Here is a 27619-nt window from a genome sequence, read left to right as displayed (position 1 = left end):
GGCTTGGTGCTCCTTGAAGTCATCAGAGGGCATACTCGTTTGCAAGGGGCCCACCACCACTTCATCCAGAGATGATGAAGATGACTGCACCACAGGGGGAGTGACGGCTTCCCTTTACTCATCTAGGGTCGGCTCCTTGGGCATCTGTGCCCACTGCATCACCCTGTCAGATTCAGCACTGTGCTCCAACTCCAGTAATGGCTGTCCCATAGCCAGTGTGTTTGATGCAACCTAGGAGCAACAGTGGGAGTATGGGACCAGCATAACAGGTACACCCCATAGGTTCCAAAAATGCCACTGAGTGGGCCTCCGTTCCTGCCTCCACACCACCGCCACAGGAGCTGTGCTGGTCTCAGGGCCTCGTGGAAAGTCGCGTTTTATAGGTGAGGGGGCTGAACTGTCCTTTGGACCATTGTCCTTCTGGTGACCAGGTCAGAGCGTCGATGCCTGAGTCTGCTGACTCTCTCTTGTCAGCAACTGGTAAGGAGAGGGCGAGGATCGGTGCCTGCCCGAACAGCGGTACTGGGGAGCTAGAGACAGGTGCCGCGACTGGAAATAATCCTGCGCCAGGGGGGATCGATGCCTGAGAGACTGTCTAGGCGATGGTGATCTGCACCATGACAATCTCTTGTAAGTGGCCCGATGATACTGTGGGTACAGGGATCAGCATCGGGGCTCAGATGTCCTGTGTCTCGTAGGTGGAGACCTTGGCGTCAGGGACCTGGGTCTTCTAACCGGGGACCGAGGCTGCTTTAGAAGGGGGTCCCATAACCAGCTTGCCTGAAGATGCCGGGGCCTTAGCAGGGCCTGTTGCTTGGCTTGGCATCTGCGGTGCCTGACGGTCTACCTGCTCTTTGGTTGCCGGGCCTGCTTTGGGCACAGATGGCTCTACAAGGGGACGGGACCCCCTGCTGTTCCCGGAGTCAGAGGTGGGTCCCTGGCTGAGCCGGAGGTCCGACTGCAGCATTACCCCAAGTAGCTGCATGGCAGGCATGTGGCCTAACACAAGTCCTTTGTCTGAAGCCCCCTTTTTCTGTGGTGCCGGCGGCTCCATCGACTTTGGCTGCTTCTTATGTGCCAGGGAGGGGGAACGGTGCCAGGCAGATTCTGGTGCCAGTGGTGCACTGCACAACGATGCTGAAGTGCTGGACGTGGACTCCGACCAAGAGGGCTCCGACGTAAGATGAAGCACAGCCTCCACGAGGAGGGCCCTCAAGCAAATATCCTGCTCCTTTTGAGTTCAAGGGTGAAAACTTTTGCAGATCCTGCACTTGTCCTTTCTGTGGGACTCCCCCAAACACTTTAAACAATTACTGTGCGGGCCGCTAATGGGACTCCAAATGGCTGCATGATGAGCATGGCTAAAAGCCCTGCTCCGAGGCAAATCCCCAACCAGGACTAACTACTCCAACACTTAACTTAGGTACTTAATGGTCTAACTAACAACTAAAAACAAAGGAGACAGAACAATGCACTGTAAGAACCCCTAATGCTCTTGTGATGCAAGACAAGAAGCTCCAACCAATTATATGGGTGGCAAGAAGAAACTGAGAGGGAGTAGTGTTTGTGGTACCCAATATACCAGCATATGAGCATGGAACTCAAGGGGGCCCCACAGCCAACTGTATATCCATATCCTATATCCCCTGCTAAGGCAAAAATCTCCAACGACCGTTCACATCGGCACGCACACACCCAGAATGGAATCGACATGAGCCAGCACTCGAAGAACAGATACTGATAAGAAACCTCTCTTTCATGATTGAGAGGCTCTGTATTCCCACTTCAGGGAAATTAGCAAGTGGTGTCCTACCAGGACGGCTGTGGGCAAGGAATTCTTAGCTAAATATGGACCGTTTTCCCCAACCAGGGATCAGAGCACAAAGCTAAATCCAAAGAGTACTGATTGGTGAATGTGTACACTAAACTTCAAGTTGCTACATTATATATCTCCACTAGGGGAACGTGCCAGAGGCATGCCACTAATGGAGTGGTGGCTCTAGTGGAGTCATTCTTTAAACCAGGGGACACTGGTTTCCTACCAAAGATGTAACAGTGTAACAAAGTACTATTATCTCAGTTTTACAGATGGGGCATGGAACAACAGAGAGGTTAACTGACTTGCCCAAGTTCACACAGTAAGTCTTTGGTACCTGAACCCAGATCTTCCAAGTCCTAAGCTAGTGCCATAACCAGTGAACCATCCTTCATCTCCCCATATGCTAAACATAATGTATAGGATTTTCTAAAGGGCTTGGTATTTTCCAGGTAAAAACAAAGCATTCATTTTACATCTAGAATATGGAGAAGAGTTACCCCGGGCTGGGAATGGGGTCTGCACAAAAACATGAAGAAGGAGATAGGTGGAAACCTGAGACCACTTTAGACACAAAGCTAGGATGGGACATCATGGTGATTTTGTACTTGTGTACTACAATATGAAGTGGAGTGGCCAAAGCTCATGCACCCTCCTAGCAGATGGCCATTTTGACTGAAAAGCACTCAGTGTGAAAGTGGAATTTTCTGCAATTTTTTATGAATTCTATGTGCATCTCAGTTTCCCTCTATTATTAGTACTAAACCCTCCTCCATCCCCCAGGACTAAGTTTGCTCTTAGGGGCAGCACAGGACACGAGTTACCTTGCTGTCTGGGTTGCAGTGATTAGGGTCATTAAGGAATTGGCTGAAACCTGCTGAAAGTAACAGATCAATGCAGAACCCAAAGGAGACAACGAAAAGCCTCAGTGGCCAGAACATTGACACCTAGGAAATAACAGCACAGAGGAAGTAGGTTTTTCTCCCACCATACAACACAGAAGCTGAGCAGAGACCCCAGCTTAAGAACAGAGGACTGAGATGTGACCAGCAAGGGATGAAATGTGAGCTTCTGGAGGAAGCTGGCTGCTCTCTCCTAGGACAAACAAGTGAGTCAGAGAGAACCTGAAATAGAATCCACTATACTTGGCTGGTGATCTGCTCTGGCTTGACCAGAATGGACTACGCTTTAACCTTTATTTCTCGATGTTAACATAAGGACTTTGAATGCTGTGTTCCAGCTGACTAATAAACCCTACTCTATTTTGAAAAGATTGTTTGGTGTCACTACAAATAATTGAGGGGGGCGGGGAGGGTACACTAGTTCCCGAAGAGTGTATAAGTGTCTAAAATCTGTCTGACCTACCAGTCCTTGTCCCCATCCTCAAAGCAAACTTGCACAACACTTTCAAAAGACAAGCCTGGGAGATAAAATTCATAACTCTGATAGACGCTAAAAACCATTGACTGAACACACACTGGATTTGCTGTAATAAGCCATAATCTGTAACCCACTATCCCCCTTTTTGTCCTATGACTGCAGAAATGTTAATGGGCTTCTCTACCTTGAATAGTCCCTTAGAATATGTGCTACCTAGTTGTGCTAAATGATCTGTTCCATCTTGCATTTAGCTGCGACACTCAGCGTATCTTTTCTACACCTAAAGAGTTTGTGTGGCTCAAAAGCTCATATCTCACACCAAGAGACACTGGTCCAATAAAATATATTACCTTACCCACCTTCTCTCTCTAATATCCTGGGACCAACATGGCTACAACTACGCTATATATAATTACGATAAGCAGATACTGCTCCATGTGGACTTTTAAGAAAGTTATACCTAAGCCCTGAGACTTAAGGTGTAGAAGGTACTCTAGGACTGCAGCTAACATTGTGTCAATATTTAATAATGATATATGTGACGACCCAGGTAATTTATAGGCCTATCAGTCTGATATCAATCCCGAGCAAGATATTAGAGTGGCTGATACAGCACTTGCATAATAAAGAATCAAAGACAGGTAATATAATTAATGCCAATCAACATGGATTTATAAAAAACAGATGTGGTTAAATTAACCTGATGTCTTTTTTTTTTTTTTAACGAGATTACAAATCTGGTTGATAAAAGCTAATAGTATTGACGTAATATACTTGGACTTCTATAAGGCATCTGACATGATACTGCACAAAATTTTGATTAAAACACTAGAAAGAGATGAAATTAACATGGCATACATTAAGTGGATTAAAAACTGGCTAACTGATAGATCTCAAAACATAATGAATAATGATTTCTCATTTACAAACAGGTGTGTTTGTAGTGGAGACCCACAGGAATAAATTCTTGGTCCTATGCTATTTAACATTTTTATTAATGACCTGGAAGAAACCACAAAATCACCACCAATAAAGTCTGCAGATGAAACAAACTGGAGTGGTAAATAATGAAGTGGACAGGTCATTAATACAGAGTGTTCTGGATCGCTAGTTAAGCTGTGCTCAAGCAAGCAATACACGTTTTAATATGTCTAAGTGTAAACATATAAATCTAGAGACAAAGAATGTAGGCCACACTTACTGAATGGGAGTTCTATCCTGGGAAACAGGGATTCGGGGACATGATAGATAAACAACTGAACATGAGCTCCCAGAGTGAGACTGTGGTCAAAAGAACTAATGCAATACTGGGATGCATAAACAGGGGAATCTCGAATGAGAGTCGAGAGCCTATTTTACCTCTGTATTTGGCACTGGTACGACTGCTACTGGAATACTGTGCCCAGTTCTGGTATCCACAATTCAAGAAGGATGTTGATAAACTGGAAGAGGTTTGAAGAAGGTTAAGAAGTGACTTGATCGCTGACTACTAGTACCTACACAGAGAACAAATATTTAATAATGGGCTCTTCAATCTAACAGAGAATGGTATAACATGATGCAATGGCTGAAACTTGAGGCTAGACAAATGCAGACTGGAAAGAAGGTGCACATATTTAACAGTCACAGAATTAATCACTGGAACAATGTACAAGGGTCATAGTGAATTCTCCATCACTGATAATTTTTAAATCAAGATTGGATATCTTTCTAAAAGATATACACTACGAATTATTTTGGAGAAGTTCTATGGTTTGTGTTATACAGGAGATCAGACCAGATGATCAGTGAGGTCCCTTCTGGCCTTGGATTCTAGGAACAATGTGCACCCCAGTCCAGAATAGACACATCAGTGATTATTATGATTAAAAGAGATGGGGCAGAGTAAAGTATACCTCCTGAAGAATGCTGTCCCTGTTCTATCATCAACAAAACTGTTCAAGCACTTGAAGAAGGATGGTCTGTCTCCTCTGAGAGCAGTGCATATTTAGTGTGCAATGTTCTGTCACCTACAGCTGCAAAGATCTCATGTTCAGATGAGCAAACAATGTGACATAGGTCAATGAGGACATCAGACCTAATGGCCTTAGCAAACACTGTGTGGTCTGCACTGATTGTTTAGAGAAGCTCTGATGCCCTTAACACTTTCCTGTGCCAATGGTGCAATCTGAGGGATTCACTCCCTGTAAAGGGCCAAGGAGACTGCAGTCTCAAGACCTTAGCAGAAGGTGCTGTTGAATCCATAGCAGAGGGATCTCTCTTGAATCCTACAAGAGAATTTTGGCACACAAGCTGGGCTCACTGAGTACTACCAACAGGCCCATTAGAGTATCAGGCTCTAGGCAACAACAGGCAAGAGATAAGGCTGGACCCACAACATCTCTCTCCCTTCTGGTCCTGAGAATGAAGGCAGAGCACGATGTGCATTGGGTAGCAGAGTGGGCCTCATCCATACAGAAGGGACTGGATGTGGGTCTCAGATTCTGGTATGATTGTTGGTAAGAGGTGTACCTCTTATAGGCTTTCGGGGGTTCAAGATCCAACACGATCTCAGTAAGGGGCCCAGATCCAACAGTAAGTTAGGACTATTTATACTACAACTAATTAAACTACACTACATTATTTACAATATAATGTACAAAGCTAGGGTCTTGACCTGAGGACACAACAGAATAAGTTCTGTTCCATTTGTGGCAGTGACAAAGGAAAAAGCTGGTGGGGTGAAGGGTGCACTCCCTTATATAGGGCATGTCACTGATGTCACCTTCATGCGAGATCTCTCCTCACCCAACAGATACTGCTTTTCAAAGCAGTTCAGAAGCTCAATGCCAGACGTGTTAAATCCCATGAGTGGCAATTCAGAGGCCCTCAAGTAGAAGCACCAATTAAGATTGCCTTAATCATAATTCTACCCCCTTCTGCGTCCACCCAGTGCACTGAGTGAGAAAGGGATTCTATTGGAAAAAACAAATAAATGATCATGTAATTAAAAACTGCATCATAATGCAAACACACAAGGGGACAAAATTAAGGTTGCACAGGCAACTGTAAATCTGGCATTTTTAAACTCTTCAGTACTTGACCTGCAATCTGTATTTTAAAGAGATTTTTTTGTATGTAATTTTCTAAAATTTGTTGGGATTTTTTAAAAGGAAAAAAACATTTCTATTATACAATTGTAACTACTGCCCCATCATGCATCATCAGCAGGCTTGAACCCTAATCCTCTAGCACTGCATAAACTCCTACAACTTGAGATATGGAATGAATAGACAAGCAGGCAGCATGAGTACATTTATCTCAGAGTGGGAATAAGTCACCAGTATCACACACTGGTTCTCCAGATCAGTTCTCACCTCTGCCTGCTAAATATAGAGGGTCTCTTGTCCTATGTTATTGCTCCATGGGCAGATGGGAGAGGCTGCTAACATATTCATGTGCTAGGTCTGAGGAGCTATAGGAAGAATCCAGCCTGGTCGTCTTCTTCCCCTACACTACTACAGGTGCTCTGGTAGCACCCTGATGTTTCCAATGCAGCACGTACTGCTCCTGCAGTGGTATGGGCCTAGCTCTTTAGAACATTCAGGTTAAGTTATTTTGTCACTTACCAAAATTTTCAGAGTAAAGCAAACTGAAGGTAAATAGCAATTTTTAACTGTTAAATATCCAAAACATTTCAGTTTGTTTTTAAATTCTTCCCCTTCCCTCCACAAGTTCAGAAAACTCTGCTAGCATGCAATGACTACACATCTACAACTCAGGAAGCAGCTAGAATGTGCACGATTTATAAATAAAATTTATTGTTCAGTTTAGTCTTAGCTTCTGGGCATGTTACTCAAACAAATGTTTTAACTATGTGTAAATTTACACTATTCGTCTGACTTGTAAATTATGCTGTAAATTTAAGAAATCTGAAGGACCCTGCACAACAAACCACTTCGGAAATGTGCTCTGATGTAACCTAGAGGTGTTCCTCAAGAATCACTCATCTCTTACTTTAGAAGTAGCACTTCTTTTTATCCAAACCATTTAATATTTTGCACTGTTGGAAGAATCCATCCCAGAGAAACATGGACTAACAGCCAAAACTTCCAGTTCATAGGGATTTACAGAACATAAATGAGAAATGGTGGGAAAGCTGCTGAACTAGTCACTGCAATGGCACCAAAGAAAACTAGAAATACTACCAAAGAATCAGTAATTACACATTTTGCTACAGAAGTATATTATTATACTATTGTTTTCTTAGGCCTGAGCTATACACAGTTGCGTACGTCTTTTTTTTTTTAAAACTGAAATGGTCATACTGGTAGAACCTTTAATGCTGGACTCAGTTACTGTACAAAAGTGTCTTATTCCAAATGTAGCTTATTCCCTTTCACATATGGGAATTGTAATACTGGTATAATACACTTTTATACCAATATGTAACTATCCACAACAGGAAGGTTACACCATTAAATATAATAGTATAAAGCGGTACAACTTGTCTAGAGACAAGTCCTTTATGAAGATGTAGACAGATTTAGAAGTTTATAATGGAAGCAACTCATTTTACCACATCAAATGGAATGTAGTTATTGAAATATAATACTTTTACGCACTAAAGAGCCATTCTATAGCCTGTTACATTAGATACAAAAAATACTGTGTATGCATATAAGTGTTGGTGTGTTACAAAGGCTTTATCAGCATGAGTGAGATGGCTATAATACTTGTTAGTAACATAATTCACCTGTGGTTTTCAAGTCATCTCAGAAAAATAATCTCATGAAGGAGGAACAACAATGGCCTTTATTTCTACAGAGATAAGGTGGGGGAGGTATGGAAAGGGTGATGAGTTTTAGGATGGAGCAGAGAGGAAAGCTATGGGTGAGACTTAAAATTGGGAGGGAGGGAGGGGGCAAGGCTTTATAAAATCAGAGTTAAAACAGGAAAGTCAGGTACAAGCTAACAGACTTTCAGGCAAAGTTTAAAAAAAGAAAAGGTTTAGTAAGAAAAAGGATACATGTATAAAGATAAACCATCAAGGTTTTAACAAAATGAGACTTGATAGTAGTAAAAAGCTATAAAAAGCTGCAGCATTAGTTGTGAAATTTAACAGTTTATGTGGGGGACTTATACAGTGTGCCTTCTTTGCCTTTAGTCTGCAAGGCTTTGATCTTTCATAGGAATCAGTGCAGGCATAAGGGACCTACCCAAACAGTAAAAGTGCAAGTTACCTTTTCCCAACTGAGATAAGCACGCAGACAGTTCAGCACCTCTCCTCGTGCACGTTTCCTGACAACTAACTGCATAGCTTTGTTGAGCACGCCTTGGAAGGAGAATATATCATCCCACACATTTGTGATAAACAAAGTTAATTTGGCAGATTCTGGGAAGTCTGGGAGAGAAAAGAGAAAGGATAAATCAAAAAAGAAACTCTGAATACCCTTTTTAAGTCTACTGCTCAGATTGCAAAGGCTAACTCCTTACAGATATTTTTCTTAATTTTTCCAGTGTGTAAAACAGGTGCACACGATACATTAGCATATTTAAAACAAATTTTTGAGTTACTTTACTAAAATAATTTTCAGAAGATTAGTATACAGTCTTGACATCTGACGAAGTGGGTATTCACCCACGAAAGCTCATGCTCCAAAACGTATGTTAGTCTATAAGGTGCCACAGGATTCTTTGCTGCTTTGACATTACACAGTATCTTCAAAATCATTCATCTTTTAAATAGGAATTATAGGAACTGGTAGTGTAATTCAAATTAATGATTTCTGGCATATTGTTAAAGTCAAATCCAAGATTATGAGATTTGACAAAGATATTTCAGTTTATTTTGTGCAGTTCATAGAATATCAGGATTAGAAGGGACCTCAGGAGGTCATCTACTCCAACCCCCTGCTCAAAGCAGGACCAATTCCCAGACACATTTTATGCCCCAAATCCTTAAATGGCCCCCTCAAGGACTGAACTCTCTCAACCTGCGGTTTAGCAGGCCAATGCTCAAACCACTGAGCTATCCCTCCCCCAGTCTAGTTAGTTGCACTGTTTCCCCTTTTGCATGGGGTTTCATTTTTGAACCTAGTAGTACCTCTGCCTTTCACAAAATCCCCTGCCAAGGAGTTCCACAGGTTGACTCTGAACTGTGTGAAGAAATACTTCTTAGGTTTGTTTTAAACTGGCTGCCTATTAATTCCATTGCATGACCCAATTCTTGTGTTACTGAAGTGATCAACACCACAAACATCTATTCTGACCCCCCCCCCCCCACACACAGGCCACAGAATTTCTTCCACAAACTGGATTAACTCTTATCCTTTAGAATGATATCTAACATCATTTTAAAAACCAAGTGAAGGTGAGTCCCATCACTAGCCTCTGGTAATTGTTAATTACTCTCACAGCTGCAAAACTGTTTCTTATTTAGAGGTTCAACTTCCAACCACTGAATCTTGTTATACCTTCATCAGCAAGGTTGAACCCCCTTCCCACACTATCAGATATTTTTTTCATTTATAAGTACCTATACCCAGTAACCATGTCACCTCTCAACTTTCTCTGCCTTTAGCTGAGTTCCTTAAGTCTCACATCGTAAGTGTTGTCTTGTTCCTTTGTGAGTCTGTCTACAAACTGAAATAACAAGTCTTATTTGGAAAGCAGGACTGGTAATTAATCACTCTCATCTGGAGGCTAGCTGGCATGTATACCTTAAAACTCAAGAGGTCCAATTTCTTTTGGGTCCTTCTTTCTGAGCAGATTTAAGTTTGGATCTCTCCTGACTAGCTCCTACTACAAGTGAACCTGGTCCCAAATGGGCATAAATATATTCTAATCCCTTACAGGGACCTGATGCCTCCTGTCAACTCATTGTGAAGCAGTCATTGAGGACGCAGTAGTTCCTCATATATGGGCATGGTGACCACCTTGGGGTAGAAGCATGAACCATGTTCAAGAGTTTGTTATTTCTCTTGAGCCACCTCTCCAACAGTATATCCAAGGTCTCCACCATGTGTTTCATGAGCTCCTTCAACACCTTGAATTCACCCACCAAGACAGCTACAGAAAGATTCACTGTCTCATGTGGGAAGAATGAGAAGATAGCAGCAGGGATCAGCTCTTCCTCTCACAGCTGATGCTCTTCTTCACTATCCTCTTCTTGCCTCTACAGTATCCAAGACTGCACCAGCTAGTTTATCTGAGGTGACTTAATTTGTCTCTTCAGGGGACGATGAACTAGCCCAAGAGACAGAGGATGATGCAGGCTTTCTGGAGTATGGCTGTACATCCCGGAGGTCCAACAGGGCCATGGCTGCTAAACACAGAAAAACTGAGGTTGGAGACACATAGTGGGGGGGGGAGGGGAGGGGAGGGTGTCAGGAGGGGTACTCCTTATGAGGGCCAAGTCTTTTTTGCTACCTCTCATAGAATCCTCTCTAGACTCCTTCCCTGACTCCCACTGTGTTACCCATGGAGGGAAAGGTGAACAGGTGGTAGATGAGTCCCTAATAAACCCAACAAAGGAATAAATTTTCCTTTTACAGCCAGTGGAGGAGAGGTTGATACTGGGGATACCTCCCTAATCTGGCATACCAGTGACTAACTGATGGCCAAAAAGTGTCCAATCTTGCATGCAAGATGTGCATACTCCTTGAGTGGACTACGTGGACAATCACCCAAAGAAGAACTTGGTATCAATACAGTATGCTGAATGTGACCTTGTCTGTTAACATGTACTGTATCCTGTTAGTGAAAGATTTCTTCATATGTTAAAGACGTTATATATGATGAACATAAATGCTGCTAAACCATATATGAAGAATTTTAACTATGAGCTCCATAGCCATGGACAGAGGGAAAGAAATACATGCACACATGGATGGAAAGGAGCAGATACTGGTGAACATGAATCAGAATGATCATGAAGATAATTTCTTCACCAGTGAACTCTGCTGAAATATCTCATCATCACCTGCAACCTGCAATAAGTGCTATGTTTGTTCTCAAGACAAGAGTGAAAGTTAGCAAAGTTTCTTGAGAATCAGACAAAACTGCAGGAGGAAGGCCAATACAAAAGCAGGCTACAGAGTAAGAAAATCCTGGTGCTCCAAAGAGAACAAGATTAGAACTCACCAAGGGGATTCACTGAGATTCCCATGAAATAAATGTACCAAGCAGGACAGGGATTCTAACAGTGTTTAAAACAAAAGGTTAAGCAGTCATATGTTGCAAACAAACCTTTTGCTATGATTTTTTTTAGATTTAAATAGAAGAATTTAAATAATTTGTTGATATTTGCACTGTTTATTCTTTGCATTTCTCTAAACTTGTACACTGAAAATCCATACAGACAGTTGAAAATCAAAGACGACAATTTTAATTTTTGATATTCACCTTCAAGTTCTTAGAACTATAATGTGTTTTGGGATTGTTTGCTTAAACAGCTTTCATTGGAGTTTAAGATAGATATCTATGAAGCATGTGATGAAAACACAATCTAGAAAGAAAAGAACATAAACACAAAATAGCTATGTCACACCATACCTTCCTTAAGTAAGCTGTAGCAGAAGAGGCGGGCTCTTTCCAAATCTCCCAACTGTCGACAGATTCCTATGTATACTCTACATAGAGCCTGAGTGAAATTGTGATTCAAAGACATCTTCTGAGTCTTCAGTTTATTGAGAACAGCATGAAGCAGTGGCTCTGCTAAATGCTGTAACACACAAAAGCAATTTTTATTAATATTCATTATCCACAGTACAGTTGACAGAACTTCACAAGATTAAAGTATTATTCTGAGCGTATGCTAAGTAAACAGTTGTGATTGGCCTTGAAAGAAATATGTTCTTGGTAATTGTACTAAAAAGGTGCATGGTGAAACATGCAACAAATCTAAAATGATAAAAATAAAAGTAACCAAGGTGAGGCCAGACCTACCAAAAAAGTATAATAAACTAGAGGCAAACCAGAAGGAACAGTGTGACTTTTCATTGCCCTTCTTTAAATAAAATGAAATTAAAAATGTTCTGTTATCTCATAACTTGATTTACAATAACATCCTATTAAATAAGACTGGCACATAAGTGGAGAAACTTCTAGATGAACAACGAAAATTGGGTAGGCAAATTTTGGGATGCTTTAGACTAACCAAAACCAGGCAATATGTTCAAAAGTTTGCAGCCTTTTGCTATGATCATTTTGACAGTATAAATATCTGCATTACAATTGGCCTGTCTGCTAATTTAATTTAATACACATTTGTATTCTCTCTATTTGGACAAAGGGGATTATTAAAATCTGAAATTCAGAATTATGTTATGTACCTTGTTTGTGATACCAAATTCATAGACAACTTCTTTCTCTTCATCTCTCATTACCGGGACCTTCAAAATATTTCCCACGTACACATGACTCCGAATAACAGGTAACAGGTCAAAACAGGATTCAGCAATTTTCTTCAGTGCCAAAGTCACAGGATCAATAATATTCTCTACTGGTGAAGGCAATTCTGAATTGCAGCTGGCTGCTAATTGCCTAATTTCACAATTGTTGAGTGAGACAGTTTTACCTGCAGCACTCAGCACTTCAATATTAAAGTCTCCTACAGCTTTGATTGCAACATCTTCCTTAGTCTCCAATTGTGGCAATTCACTGTCTAGCCTCAGCCTCTTTGCACTTCTCGGCATAGAGGCTGACAATATCCTTTTTCCAACATGACTCTGACTCCCTGAATCTTTTTGATCTTTATTACTGTGAGATTCTGAATTACTTCCTGTTTTAACAAAAGCAGTGGATGTAGAAGAAATTGCTTTGAACCCACTGAACTGACTCACTGGCCCTGGTACATTCTTGTATTCTGAAGGAGCACACCTGTTGGGCTGAATGTTACCTTTGAGAATGTTGAGTGTTCTTGCTCTTGGAGATAGCTCTGGATATATAGCGTCCAAGATTTTCACAGAGTTCTCCTGAGGAACATTTAAAGCAGAACTACCAGCTGCAGATGGAGGAAGTCTTCCTGGCACAGGAAGTGCATGCTTTGGTGTGGCAGCACAAAATTGCAAAGGTGAGGACAGGATTCTTCGACCAACTGTTGTCTCTGAGGGAGATGGAGTGGAAAATATAGGAGGAGATTTGTACTTTGGAGCATCTGACAAAGGAGACATTAGTGGAGGAACTGGAGTTACTCTTAGAGGGGAAATAAGACCATCAAGAGGAGATGGCAGAGAGGACCGGCTAGATGAAGCCATTATCGGAGAAACAGGACGCACAGTTCTTGGAGGAGTAGCTATCAGAGGTGGGAGCAGGGGAGGTAAAGGTGGACCCATCTCTTGTCTAATTTTATTGATGGTCTCAGGTGAATGTTTGGTTGGTGTAGAAGTATCAGCATTGGCTAGAACTGGCTGGGTTAGTTGGACCTGCAGAGTTTTTGTTTTTCCTTTACCTTGAGGTAATCTCTGTGTTAGTCTGCCCTGGTCTGCTTGGACTGATGTCTTGGCTGAAACACTGAAGACATCTGATGGTTCCTGGACTTTCCACTTTGATCTACTGTTGGTTTTGGATACAAGATCTAGAGATGACTCTGAGTCCACAATGTGTGTGTTTTCAAATAATGCTTTTTGTGATTTAGAGGTTTCATTGACTGGTCTAGGGTCAGATATTCCATCGGACACAGTTGGATGCTGATAGAATTCTGTCAAAAACTTTCTACCTTTTCTTTGAAAATGTGTCTCGTTAAGAAAAATATCACTGTAACTGTCATCGAAACAAGACTTACTGCCATCTTGAACAATATTTGTGTTGATATCTGCTGAGGCAAAAGCAACACAAGTTTTCTTTTGTTTATCATTTAATTCTTCACAAAACACTGTATGTGCTTTAGACCCTTCTATGCCAGCATCACATGACACACTTTGTTCCATATTTGATACAAGTTTTTCATTACCATTTACTTGTAAAAAATTGACAGGCAGACTTGTGTCTAATTTACTATTTTTTATAACATGTTTGTAGATTTCTGAGCACTTGGCTAACATATGGTACGATAAATTAATTTCTGAAGTAGTTCGTTTTGTGGGGATCTTTTCTGATGCCTCTGCAGATGTAGACAATTCTTTTAATTTTATCAAGCTATTCTCATTGTCAGATGCTGACCCACTTGTTTTGGAATTTTCTCTATGTTCAGAAGTGCTCTCATTATTTTCATTATTGTGGAATACAATTCCATGTGCTGAGAAAAGTTTGCCTTTAGGATAAACCTTTTCTGTTAAATATGACTGCTCCTTCACAATACTTGGAGAGTGGTGAGTTATACAAGGCATAGCAATATCTGCTAGTGCATCTGAGTACGCTGAAGGAGGGAGTTCACACATTTTGTCATTATTTCCATCAACAGCTGTGTGAATTTCTGGCACATCCATTGTATAAGTCCAGAAAGTTCTTAGTTTTTCACTGGACACTAAAAAACGTTCATTCTCTTTTGTATACTTGACCTTTCTGAAAGGAAACTCTTCCTCTTCAGAGTCATCTGTCTCCTCTGGAACCTCAGTACTTTTAGAAGATGTATTCCCATTTGTCTCTCCAGACAGCTTAACAATGTTCAATTCTTTCTCATTGTTCTTCATTGTTTCATCGAGCCTATATTCTATAGGTCTGACCTGACCTTCAGAAGAGCAAAGAGGCTCCACTCTCTGAGGTGAAGTTTCTTTTATTACAGAAAGAGCTGTGCTAATTTCCTTCGAGCTACATGTTTCACATTCCGCTTCTTCAAAAACCAGACTAGCTTCCTTTTCCACATGTGTACCACTGTCAACAGAACTTGTACCAAAAAGCTGTACATTTATCAATGTTTTTTGTGGTTCTATGGCATTGGACTGCTCCTGTTCATTTTCAATTTCTGCTCTATTTTTATTGTCATATTTATTACTGGGACAATCAAGTGGCTTGACTTTTTCTTTATCATTCTGTATTGTCTTGCCCTTCACCAAATTTCTGACAGAATTAGGCATACTTTGAATAACATGATCATTGTATTTTTCATTTCTTCTAGTTAGGGATGAAGCAGTACTAAGCACTGTAATAGACTCTTCTTTATTATTAGTGTCAAACGCTTGGCAGTTCTGTTTGAAAGGTTCACCACACATCTGAAAGTTGAAAGCAGTAAAATCAACTAACACTGCTGTGCTCTCCAAACCAATTGTCGCTGTGACAGGTGAGTTTATTTTTTTAGTATCTATACTTCCAGTCTGCAAGACATCTTCTATGGGTAAAGCTGGTTTTCCAACAGAATCCTTTTCTGAGAAAACCTGATCTGAGACATCTGAAATTTGGTTTCTCACCTCCACTTCCTCCACACTATTCTCTTCCAAACCAGGTGAACTGTTACAGTTCTGAATCACCAGGCTCTCACACGGTTTGTCATTTAATTTCTCTTTTATTTCCTCACACTGAGAATTTTCAGTTACTGAACATGAATCTAGAGGTTTCAGAAACTGTGCCCAAGAAAGGTGTTCACTTTCTTTTATGACAGAGTTCACAGTATCTATTTTCTCAGTTTCTAATGACCCACCGCTTCTCTCTCCAACTTCCGAGTGTTCCATTTCCATTTCAATCTCCTGAGGTTGAAATACTTTTACAAAATTTTGAAATTTGGAAGACTTCTGTTCCGATGCAATGTATGTATTTTTGGCCTGCCTCATTTCACTAGCTCTTTCTGTGACACACTCTGATGCAAGTAATACATGATTAGTTTGAACTATTTCTTCGGGTTCTAGTGGATCACTTTCTCCATTTATACCAGATGCTGAGTTTTGTGACATAAGTGTAGTTTCAAAATCTGGTTTCTTTTGCAATATGTTATTAGCATCTTTTTGTTCATGGTCTAGTTTAGGTTGTAGACACCTTTCCTTCTTTGCATCTTGTAGTTCTCCAACTTCCATAACATGGAGCGATTTAGCAAATTTATATGTTTCTAGAAAATCTTCCTTGTTTACTGAACTATCAGTGAAAACATTTTGTTCAGGCTGAGTTATATTGACCTCAACACTCTGCTTTCCAGTTCTGAGCTGTTCCCCATCTCCATCTTCTGCAGATACTGAGCGAACACTTCTGCATGCCTCTGCAATATGGTCTTCCCCATCCATATATAATGAATCTCTGCTTCTTTCAGTGGCAAGTATAAATGAGTCATGTCTAAAAGCATTATTGTTTTCTAGTCCACCCTCTTCATTTACTCCATGTTGTTTTGTATGCTCAAACTCTTTATCCAGTATTTCTTCATTGCTGATTTTTTCTTCAGAGCATTGTGATTTAGTGGAGATATCTTTAGCTTCAGTGTCTATTTCAGTTTGCAGGAGTGTTCTCTCACCATTACAGTGACACATCAATTCACAACCATGCTCTGCTCCAGAAAAGCATTTAGAATTTCTGAAACTAGATCTCACATCTTCCTCTTCATTATCATTTGGTTCATTACTTGTCTCTACACAGAATCCTTTTACGGTTATTGTAGCCATTATTCTCTCCTCTGTGGTTACTTTTTCAGTGTGCTCTTCTATGCAGGGTATTGTATTTATTACATTAGATTTTGTTTGTATGTCCATGGATTCATTTTCCATTTCTTCATTCCCCATCACTTCGCTAGGCTTTTCCTCAAAATTCTCAGGGGTTACCAACACACTTTCAGTTGCAAAGATGGGTTCCCCAGTTTGCAAGTGAACATCACCTCTGAGAGTGGATGCTGGTTTTGGTGTTTCTACTTTTCCTGATAATTCAGCTTCCTCTGCTTCCATTAATTCACTATACCTTTCTTTCATATGTTCAGAATTGGATGTAGTATTTAAATTTATAACTACAGTCTTCTCTGTTTGTATTAGTTCATTAGATTTTTCTTGCAAGTATTGGAAGTTAGATGACACAGCTGAAGAGGTTTTATCTTCAATTTGTATTTCGTCAGTATGAACTTCCTTCTCACTGATAGCTTCCAGTTTAGGTGTTGCTACCTTCAGTGTTATGTCTGTCTCTGTAGGTCCTATATTATCAGAATCCTCTTCCAAATGTTCTTCATTGGCAAACGTGTTCATACTTGAAACAGTCATCTCAGTTTGCTTTGCTTCGGCATCCTTCTCCTTAACATGTCTTAATTTTGCTGTGAAAGCGTCTATATAAATTGGCATCTCTTCATTCTCTCTCAATTTAGCTGAGATTTCTTTATCATGAGGTTCATGTGATTTCTCATCTTCATTGCTTTCTTTCATATTGAAAAAGGCAGTGTTACTCTGTGACTCTGCTTTGCCTTCTTCTAATATACTTTCCACAATGTGAGCATTATGATCAATTTCTTCATCACTGGAATCAGTGGATTCTCCAAACAGATTATCCTTTAATTAAAGATACAAAAGACAGTTTTTCAAACTGCAGTTTTTCAAATTCAGTATAATTCTATGGCTATTATATTTTTTAAGTGAATGTATTGGCAAGCATTGGGAACTTATGAAATATAACCACTGAAACAGATACAGCTTGGACAGCAGAATTACAAGTCTCTCTATCAATGTTCTCTAATAATGGCCTAGAGGGAACACCTTTAAAGCAAAAGAACAATTCATTTTCTGGTATCTACCTTTGCTCTAAGATACCAACCGGTGAAAACTATGGAATAATGAATTCCACAAAAAGGAAGGGGAAAAGGACGACATCAGGCAGTAGTAAAACAAGGAGGCTTAAGTTACTGTGGGCCACTTTTTCAATGCTTGGTGCCTCAAATTAGATTCTTAAAAAAAAAAATGAACACAAATACAACTTTAGGCATTCAAGTTTGAGAGTTTCCCTCTCAAATTCAGATTTCTAACAACAACCTTGGTAAACAGGTATCAGTGCCTAATGAAGCAGTTATAGCAAACTAAAAACTTTCCAAGTCCATGAGAAGTATTGGATGCAGGGGACTTTAATGATTATGGAGGTGATTTTTGAGTCAGTACTTATATTCTGATTGTAATGTATATTGTATAGTTATTGATTTCCATGCCATCATTTTAGTCATGCACACTTAGTGCATTACAGGAGATTATGTCTGTCTCTCTCTTTCCACAAAATAAAGTGTATTTAAAAAAAAAAACTCAGCAAAAATGAACTTAAATTTGGATCTAAATATTGTGACAAAGTCCCTGTAAAGTGTTTGAAAAAGACAAACAACACTGATACTTTAGACAAGCCTATCAAATCCCTTTAATTATTTTTGCAGTACTAGAGAAGCTGAGCTATTGCCAATTTAGTCGCACAGTAACTCACCTGTGTAGCAATTGGTGAAAAACATACAGGAGATAGAAGAGGAGGGAGAGGCCTTGCCCAGTTCAATATATCAAGCAAGTTTCCACCAAGCTGTTCTTGTTCCTGATCAGAGGACTCTGAGCTACTGTCCGTTAAGTCTGTCTGTACAACCACCTCTATATTTGTGTCCTCATAAAAAGCACTGTCACCATTATAGTCCTGCAGGCCTTCTTCAGTGGCCTTGCTCTCAAATTGATCACCTCCAGAAGGCTCCTTGTCTACTTTTATCTGCAATGTTGTTAAGGAACTTTGTTTTTCAGTGGTTTCTGGTGAAGAATGAGGGTGAAGCATTTTGTCATCAGATTTCTTGAATTTTCGGTGGGTTTGTGCAACCTCTACAAAAGAGAAAAATATAACAGGTTCTTGTATTTTTTGTTCTGTTTTATCAAGTTAATAGTTCTTTGTGATTCAACATATTTTGGTCATGATTTTCTAAATATTTTCAAAGACAGCTGTAAAAAGGACCAAAGAGTTTCATTTTCAAAAATATTGTTCCTGGACTATAATTAAAATGCAGACCTTCATATAGTCTCAAATATAATTATACATTACCATGTCAAAAAGATATTGGGAATATTAAGGATGTACAGTTAAGGACTTGAGTCAGGAAAGGCCAAAAATCAAGACTGCTTGAACAACTTAACTCTGTCCATTTACACTAGAACTACATGATGTAGTATTTCACATATATTTCTATAACCCTAGATGCACATGTAGCATGTCGTAATTTTCATTCTTTTATATTAGAACAATGTGTAGTAAAGTGTCTTTACTGACATAGGCCTGACACTCTGCAAACAGATGTGCCAGCACAGACTCCATCCTTCCAGTAAATCCTTTCCCATACGTAGGTGTATGTAATTTCAGAGAAAAGTGTGCAGAAGAGATGGGAGTTTGAACTGTTGGTGATGGTGGTGACAATGTAATTTAGGGAAGAGGGTGATAGAAGGCTAGCATCACTGCTGGGGCAAAATTACAGTGCATTCTCTGTGGAGTATGGCAGTTGGTGAAATGTCTCTCTGGGTAGAGAACAGCTGGTTGCCTTTAACTTTTCATTCTTGCTTTTTGGACTGCGTGTCGTGTTAAGCATAGACCCAATCTTAATTGACACATGAAGCAATGTGATGCTATAGTTTATTATTTCATAATATAAGTGCTTAAGGACTCCAAGGATCATGACACCATAGTGCCAGGCACTGTACAGAAAAAGCAAAGATGGAACTTCTCCTCAAGAGCTCAAAATGCAAGATTTAGACAAAACAAGAAATGGACTTTAACATTACAGTCCTCATTTCACATTCTGACCGCAGTCTCCAAGAACACCAAAAGCTAATGTACCACATAGAACAGAAAAGAAAAAAAAGTTACATAACTCAGTATCTGTGGTTCTTACAGATATTTTGTACACATAGATCTCACTTGTAGAGCAACATCTTGCGCATGAGATCAGAATATTTTGAACAGCAGTGCATGCCTGCATGCTCTCACGTCTTCCCATCCCAGGGCATGTGGGGTGGAGCAAGCATGACCACCTCTCAGTTCTCTTACTATTCATGGCATTGAGAAAGAGCTCAGCAATGTCTTCCTGCTACCCTGTAGTACTCGGTCATAGAATCAATTGTTTTTTCCTAGATATTTTAACCACACAGATATTTGACTTAATATTTCAGCAGGTAAGGTGTTTAAGACACAACATAACATTTTTAGAATAGCTAATTTGTAATGCTCGGAGATAACAGATTAGCATTTAGCCTGAATAAGTGCATTTATTTTTAAAGCAAATACATTAAAAACCTATTGTAACATACCTTCTGTAAATAACCTGCCTCTTTTTTCTGGCATCCTTGAGTGACCCTGAACAGAAGATCCTAAGAAAAAAATAGTCATTAGTAAAAATTTGTTCTCAATGAGAAAGAAAGAAAAAAAATTGCTTTCAACAGCATTCTAAGACTTCGTGTGCTCCATCTCACCCAAGATATAATCATGTTCCTGGTTCTGCGTTTTTCCTGTTGTGCTGTCAATGCACATCCAAAGCTCCTCCAATAGCAGCTTTATTTTTCCTGTTAAAAATAAATACTTTACAATTAAACAGCTTAAATTTGTGAATTAGTCATATCACTTTTGTTCTACGTAAGCATACCTATAATACAGTAAAATAGAGAACACTAAAATCTAGAATTATATATTAACTACAAGTGTAAAAAAAAGGTAAAGCAACCATTTTATCTGGGGAAATATATCCCAGATACCCAATCCAGGAGTTAATTCTTCTTCAGGCAGGTACTTCTCATGAGTAGGAACTTAAATGCAGTAATTGTAAGTTTTCATGTACATTTTGCTTAGCTACAATCAAGACCCAATATCCTAAGCAGTAGATCAGACGTGAATCATGCAGCAGGTAGTCCTCACTCTGTCAGTGGCTCAACACTTAGTGCAAGGATGGTATAGAGGAACCAAAGCTATACACTGCTACATGTAGGATTTGCAGCGGATAGAGAGGCTGTGGTTCATGAGAAGCACAAGCCCCAGTCCATTGCTTGATCCTCCCCATAGAGAGTCTTTGAGACTCTAAGAAAAATGCTCTCCATACTGAGCTTCTAAGGCATGCCGGTGCAGGGCTCTCTTGTCTCTAAGCCCCTGGTCTGCAGCTCCCCATGCACTGTGCCAGACATCACTTTCTCTCCTCCTACAGATCTCAATAAATTCAGAAGAGATAGAAATGAAACAAGAAATTTGGGAGCAGATTCAATCAAGTTAAAATTAATGGAGGTTTTTAGTAAATTTACCTACCTGTCATTTCCTGTTGTAAGATAAAGACAAAGAACTTATTTAAAAGGCACTACCAAAGCACGTGAAATTAAGTAAATGCAGGTAGATTGATATTCTGAGTGTTAACTTTCAAAGGGGTATGAACTGAAATGGTTAAATAATGAAAATACAATTACAGCAGCACTAAAAAGAAAAGCAAAAAAATGAAGAGAATGCTAACGATCTTGTGAACATATGTACAGGTGCACAGGACCAGACCAATGGTGTACCTAATCCGGTCAGTCAGTAGCAGTTGCTTCAGGGAAGGTGCAAGAATCTCTGAAGTGTGAAATTATAAAAACCTGCTAATAGAGCAAGTTTCTTCATAATGCCTTCACAGATTGGTTTACGGCTTAAAGTACAAGGGTTTGTTTCTTACTACCTTTTTCTTTTTTTACATTACTAATGAAATTTTGGATGCTTGTTATAGTGTGAGTAGTCTCTTGGCCTATCCAAGGCAGTGGCCAAGTGTCTTGAAGTTTTTGGTCTTTTGGCCTCGAGATGAAAAACTTGTCTGTGTCTCTGGGACCTTCAGGTGAAACTATTATCTAAGTTATATCTATCTATTTATATAAATATGAAGCCATTTTTGGCATCTTTATAAACTCTTAGCCTCAATGGCTATATCTACACTGAGGCTGGGAGGCGATCCGCCAGCACAGACAGAGAGACTCATGCTAGCACACTAAAGATAATAGTGTGGACATTTCAACAAGGACAGCAGTTCAGGCTAGCCATCCAAGTCCAAGCCTGACTAACTCCCAAGTCTGCTGCAACCTTCATATTGCTATTTTTAGCATGCAAGCTAGTGTAGCTAATGCAAATCGCTCCACCCATACAGAGATTCACGTTTCCCATTGGGTAGACATACCAAATGATTTCTTGCAACGAGCTTCTTTGGCAACCGTATGTCATGGGAAAAAAATCCATTTTATCAGATTTTAATTCGCTCCCTTTCAATTTCGCTGATTATCCACTTGCTCCTATTTACTGTTTCACATTATACAAGGGCATCTGCTCCACTTCTCTGTACCATTCATGACTAAGGCTGCAAGTTTGTCATGAAGGTCATGGATTCTGGGACCTCCATGACTTCTGCAGTGGCTGGTGCAGCTGGCCCAGGGGCCACCCGAGCAGCTCAGAGAGCTCCTGGGCCAGCTGCACCAGCCACTGCTATGACAGTCTCAAGCCGTAGTGCCCCTCTCCCACAACAGCAGGAGTTTGGGTGTGGGAGAGGGCTCAGGGTCATGCTTACCTCAAGGGGCTCCCCATAAGCGACTACATCCTCCTCCCTCAGCTCCTAGGTGGAGGTGTGGCCAGGCAGGTCTGTGCACTGCCTCTGCCTGCTAGCGTTCAAGGTCCCCCCCCGTCAAGATTTAGTCAAGGGTATGTATTACAACTCATGGACAGGTCACAGGCCATGAATTTTTGTTTACTGCCTGTGACTTTTACTAAAAATACCCATGACTAAAATGAGCTCATCATAACAAGAGTATATTTATAATGATGTCCATTCATTTTGATCTCTATTACAAAATAAGTTGTCCCTATCTTCCCTCTCTTTATATGGATGTTTTCCATGTCTAAGTATTTCTATCTGCTGAATCCTTCTATTTCTGCTTATATCCTTTATTAGATACAGTGATGAGAACTGAACTAAGTATCCCAGATGAGGGTGTACCACTGTTTTAGGTCATAGTGGTATAATATTTTCCATCCCTTTTTCCACGCACCCTAAGGGCTTGGCTACACTCAAAACTTCAAAACACTGCCGTGGCAGCGCTTTGAAGTGTGAGTGTGGTCGCAGCGCCAGCGCTGAGAGAGAACTCTCCCAGAGCTGCACGTACTCCACCTCCTCATGGGGATTAGCTTGCAGCACTGGGAGCCATGCTCCCAGCACTGCGGCACTGTTTACAGCACTGTATCTTCCAGCACTCAGGGGGGTGTTTTTTTTCCACACCCCTGAGCGAGAAAGTTGCAGTGCTGTAAAGCGCCAGTGTAGCCAAGGCCTAAGTGTATTCTGTATCAGTGTCACTAGTAGAGAAGAACACACAACTCAAGACACAACAATACATTTTAGACTAGCTGGAACATGTTTGTTTTTGATAGTTTGTGTCAGATTACCACCATGTAGCTTTGTTGCAGTTATGAAAATTGCTGTGGTGTCACACTTCAACATGACCTCTATCACATAAATAGGCATGTACAATAAGTATTTTCCACTGCCACCTGTCATTTATGGGTTCTCTGATTTGGAGATATCTACTTAGCAGCTATTTTCAAAACAAACTTCTCATTAATAGCAAAGCCCTCCCACTTCCTGAAACTGAAATTAACACACCAAATTAGAAACAGAAGGATGATGTGAAATGCAAATTGACTAAAGTTTTCAAAACCAAACAAGCAATAAGTAACAAATGTCAGACTTATTTGTATAAGTCGTATACAAATGCTCTAAAACAAGGAATAAAACCGGTCAGAAAAAAAGGAAAGTGTTTCCTTAACTCCGCCCCCATTTTTGTGTTCATCAAAATTTTGTAGGTAGTTTTTAAAAATGAAACACTTGGTATTCAAAAAGAGCACATGGCTGAGTGTGCATATATGAGCTACAAAACTACAAGTTAGGCAACTCTCACTTAAAGTGAGGAATCCCTCCTCAGCAATTAAATTAAAATGCATTCTGGAAGAAGGTTATAATCAGGACAGTGTTTGCTTTGCTTGCTGAGCCATTTCCATTTGGAATGAGAGAGGTAAAGAGCAGAAAGGTCTACTGAATATTCAGCAGATGTGTTAGCTTTATGCAAGGTACAAGGCAGAAGTGATTCATTATGAACAAATTTTTCATATCTGTGGATTTTTGCCTCCCTGGGGAAGGTATAGCCTGTCAGTTTGACAAAGAACACCAAAGATTTAATTCATATTTTGTATCATTTGCTTTACTTGCCTCTTCATTATCTGAACTGAGGATACTGGAAAATGGAATGAGATGATGGGATATCTTCCAGTCTGTCGACTTGTTTTCAAGCTGGATTTTGCGTAATTGTTAACTGGTGTTTGCATATGAAAAGTGAAAAATTGTTTTAAAAAAATGACAACTTAAAATGAATATATGTCTTTAGAGTCTCCTCAGCATGAAATAATGGAAATGAATTGCATATCAATTTTAGTGCTGTATATTCCCTCATAAAAGTATATTGCTTTTCATTCCTAATACCAACTAATTCTGCTCTTATAATATATATTCATTATAAATCCATTTCCAACCATCCGCACTGCTAAAAATACTGCTGCCAAGACAGCAAAATATATTTCTGCAGGATTACAGTATGTTTCAAATCATCTGTACTGCACAGAAGAAAGTCTAACAGAAGTGTACCTTTGTCTATGTTTGCAACTGGATCTTCTCTTGCACTCTGTGTCTCTGCATGTTTTAACACTGAAAAGAATGAATACAGTTTAATGACATACAGAAAGTAACAGTTTAAATACAACTATAAATCTGAAAGCAAACAGAAACTCACCCTTTCTGCATTTCTCTTTGGGAAAGTCATCACGTTTTCCCTGTTTAACATTAATTAACTGTGTTAAATTGCTATGCAATACATGTATATTTTACAGTATTTACACTGAAAAGACCAATGATCTTTGGTCAATATTTAGAGTGCACTAACTTTATAAATGCTGTGTAGATTCTGAAACAGCAACTAAAATACTAAGTATTGTAACTCAGTATCCCCAAGCTAATTCAAGATCTTACTATAGTAGTAAATAGTTGAATACCTCAAGCTGAGATAATTCATGCAACTCAGTTATTGTATCAACTGCCTTCTAGAAAAAATACAGAAAGATTTTTTTCCTAAAAAGTTGCCAATTACTACCTGCGCCTTCTTTAGCTCCTTTTCAAGAACTTTTTTTTCAGTCTTCAACTGTCTGAAGTCTTGCATATGCTTTGTTGCAGCCTCTTTATTTAAGGAAAAAGAACCACAGGCATGAGACTACTAATACATAAGTCAAAGTACCTGAAACCAGCAAATACAAGTGTAGAATGCACACCTATGGAAACACCCTGCATTTCTGGTTTGTTAACCTTTGAAAGTTTATCTGGGATCCATCAACGTATGTGTGATTTCTTCTGAAGTATTTTACCAGGATTAGATGTATATTTTAAGTTACAATAAGACAACACCAAAGCATCACAATATGAACCACCACTCATGAACTTAAATACTACCCCATACTTCCCAGATAGGAAAGGCAGGTCCAAGCTGGGTGGTGATATTTTTCACATGCCCTATTACCCTATTTAATCAAGGGGCTAGGGAATTAGAAGTTAAATTAAAAATAAAAATGTATTGATGTTGCATAGGAACAAATTCAGTTCTAGTATATAAGATGCAAATCCCTTTGACTTCAGTGGGAGCCATGCTCACTTGCACTAAGGCTGAATATGATCCAGTTTCAGCATTGGTACCAAAGGTCTTTGTACTCAAACACTGACCTGTAGTGTCTTTATTAAGGTGACTCTTACCAAAATTAGAGTGCTGAAACCAAAGATACTGATTGTGATGACTTATTATTTATGACATCCTGACATACCTCAGGAGATTCTGGAGCTATAGTCTAATTTCTGCATTTTGTAAAGTACCATCTAAGAACCTCTTCTCCACTATAGATGTGTATGCTATGGTTCATTCTCAACTCTATCATCCTTCAGATATTTCAGCTTTAGAGCCAATAAATGTGGCCAAAACAGAGCCTATTATCTTTTTTCCTAAACTCTTTCTCCTACCTTCATTCTCCATTATGACTGACATTAATATATCCTCCATGTCACCCAGGTCTGCAAAATGGAGGTCATCTTCAACTCCTTCCCCTACTCACATCCAGCCCATGACCAAATCCATTTGGCTTTTTCTGCATAATTTTTCTAAAATCTGTTCCTTCCTTGCTGAATGTTGACCAAATTGCTCAATCACACCATTATCTCTTATCTCAAAAGGAGGATAGGCATTTAGAAACCTCTGGAGTGTAGTCAAAGGAGGCAGGCTCCCCAGCTATCAAGCCAGAATTTTAGCCAAGTTCTTTAAATATGAATATGAAAGTGACAGTTACCTTCCAGTTTCTTCACTTTGGCTTCCAGTTTCTTCTTCCTGACCATCAAAATAAAAAAATTTAAAAAAAATTTAAAAAATGATTCTATATTTAGATCTCACCATGCTGCATAAGAGACCAGCTGAATTACAAATCAATCCAACAGTTTTTGTGTAACAAGTACACTCAGCGTCTCATAGATTAAGTTATTTAAGCCAAAATCTTCTAACCTGGGTGCCTAAAGTTAAGGACTTAACTGTTTCTCAGAACTGCTCAAATTTGCGGGGGCAGGGAGAGAAAAATCAGGCCACTAAGTTAACTAAATATGGATTTAAATACTTTACCTGAAGCAACAGCTTAACTTGGGCTTAACTCATCTGTGCTTTAGCTACCCCATCTATAACAATAATCCCCAAACTTTTTACCCTGCGCCCCCACTCCCCTTTATCCCTGTCCATGCACTGCCAAAGCTGGGGCCGCAGTCACAGCCAGGCTGGGAGCCAGAGGCAGAGGCCAGAGCCACAGTTGAGGGTGGGTCCAGAGCAGAGCCATGGACGGCGACCAGACCAGAGACCAGGGCCGCAGTGAGAGAGGGGGCTGCCCCCCCAGGGGAGTGCACCCCACAGTTTGGAGACCCCTGCCCTAAAAGGGGGAGAAAGTACGTGCTTAAAGTTTGAAATAAAGCCAAATTAAGATGGGTCACTGAAAGAGGACTAGAACTCAGAAAACCCTATGTCCCACAGCCTCTGTTTGATTCAGAATATTCGAGTACCTAGATATGGCTGTAAATGACTAACTTTTGGTACCCCAAACTGCAAAAATTCTGACTTCAGTGACTTGCCCAAAACGAACAGAAATTTATAGCACAACAAGGATCAAAACACAGATTTCTAATGCCTTCTTTACTAGATCATGGTACCTCTCAGGAAGTTTTCTTCACATTATTGCATTTAATTATGATTGATAAAGAGGGTAATAATGCTTACCCAACTTCTTAAAGCAGAGGCCAATAGATAACAATGGACTAAGAGTAATGTATTTTAAATTGTATTTAAGAAATTCCACATGATTAAGTCTATTGTAACGTATTTATACAAAACAGAGAGGCCATTTTGATATTAGAAAAATTGCAGTGTAACTAGATTAATTTCAAATAAATTTTACTTACACAAATGCAATGCCAGAGTTAAGATTACATAGTTTCTTAAC

General features: G+C 39.8%; 1 protein-coding gene across 8 annotated transcripts in view; it reads right to left on the bottom strand.

Annotated features, from left to right (window-relative positions):
- ICE1 (interactor of little elongation complex ELL subunit 1) overlaps positions 1-27619 on the bottom strand; it is an 81753-nt gene that overhangs the window by 38305 nt on the left and 15829 nt on the right. For 2 of the 8 annotated variants that reach the window (XM_032803695.2, XM_032803697.2), the window contains exons 7-16: positions 26432-26469; positions 25198-25280; positions 24841-24880; positions 24696-24755; positions 20482-20571; positions 20320-20379; positions 18473-18846; positions 12511-17562; positions 11732-11900; positions 8419-8579 (exon numbers count right to left, since the gene is read on the bottom strand). In XM_032803695.2, coding sequence (XP_032659586.1) covers positions 8419-8579; positions 11732-11900; positions 12511-17562; positions 18473-18846; positions 20320-20379; positions 20482-20571; positions 24696-24755; positions 24841-24880; positions 25198-25280; positions 26432-26469 — 6127 coding nt within the window. The other 6 variants (XM_075062665.1, XM_075062667.1, XM_075062664.1 and 3 more) reach the window with 6 other exon arrangements.

Source organism: Chelonoidis abingdonii, chromosome 2 (genome assembly GCF_003597395.2).
Source record: "Chelonoidis abingdonii isolate Lonesome George chromosome 2, CheloAbing_2.0, whole genome shotgun sequence".
In the NCBI taxonomy this organism is placed as follows: domain Eukaryota; kingdom Metazoa; phylum Chordata; order Testudines; family Testudinidae; genus Chelonoidis; species Chelonoidis abingdonii.
The sequence above is the reverse complement of the archived record's forward strand: the minus strand, read 5'-3'. Positions and strand labels throughout refer to the sequence as shown.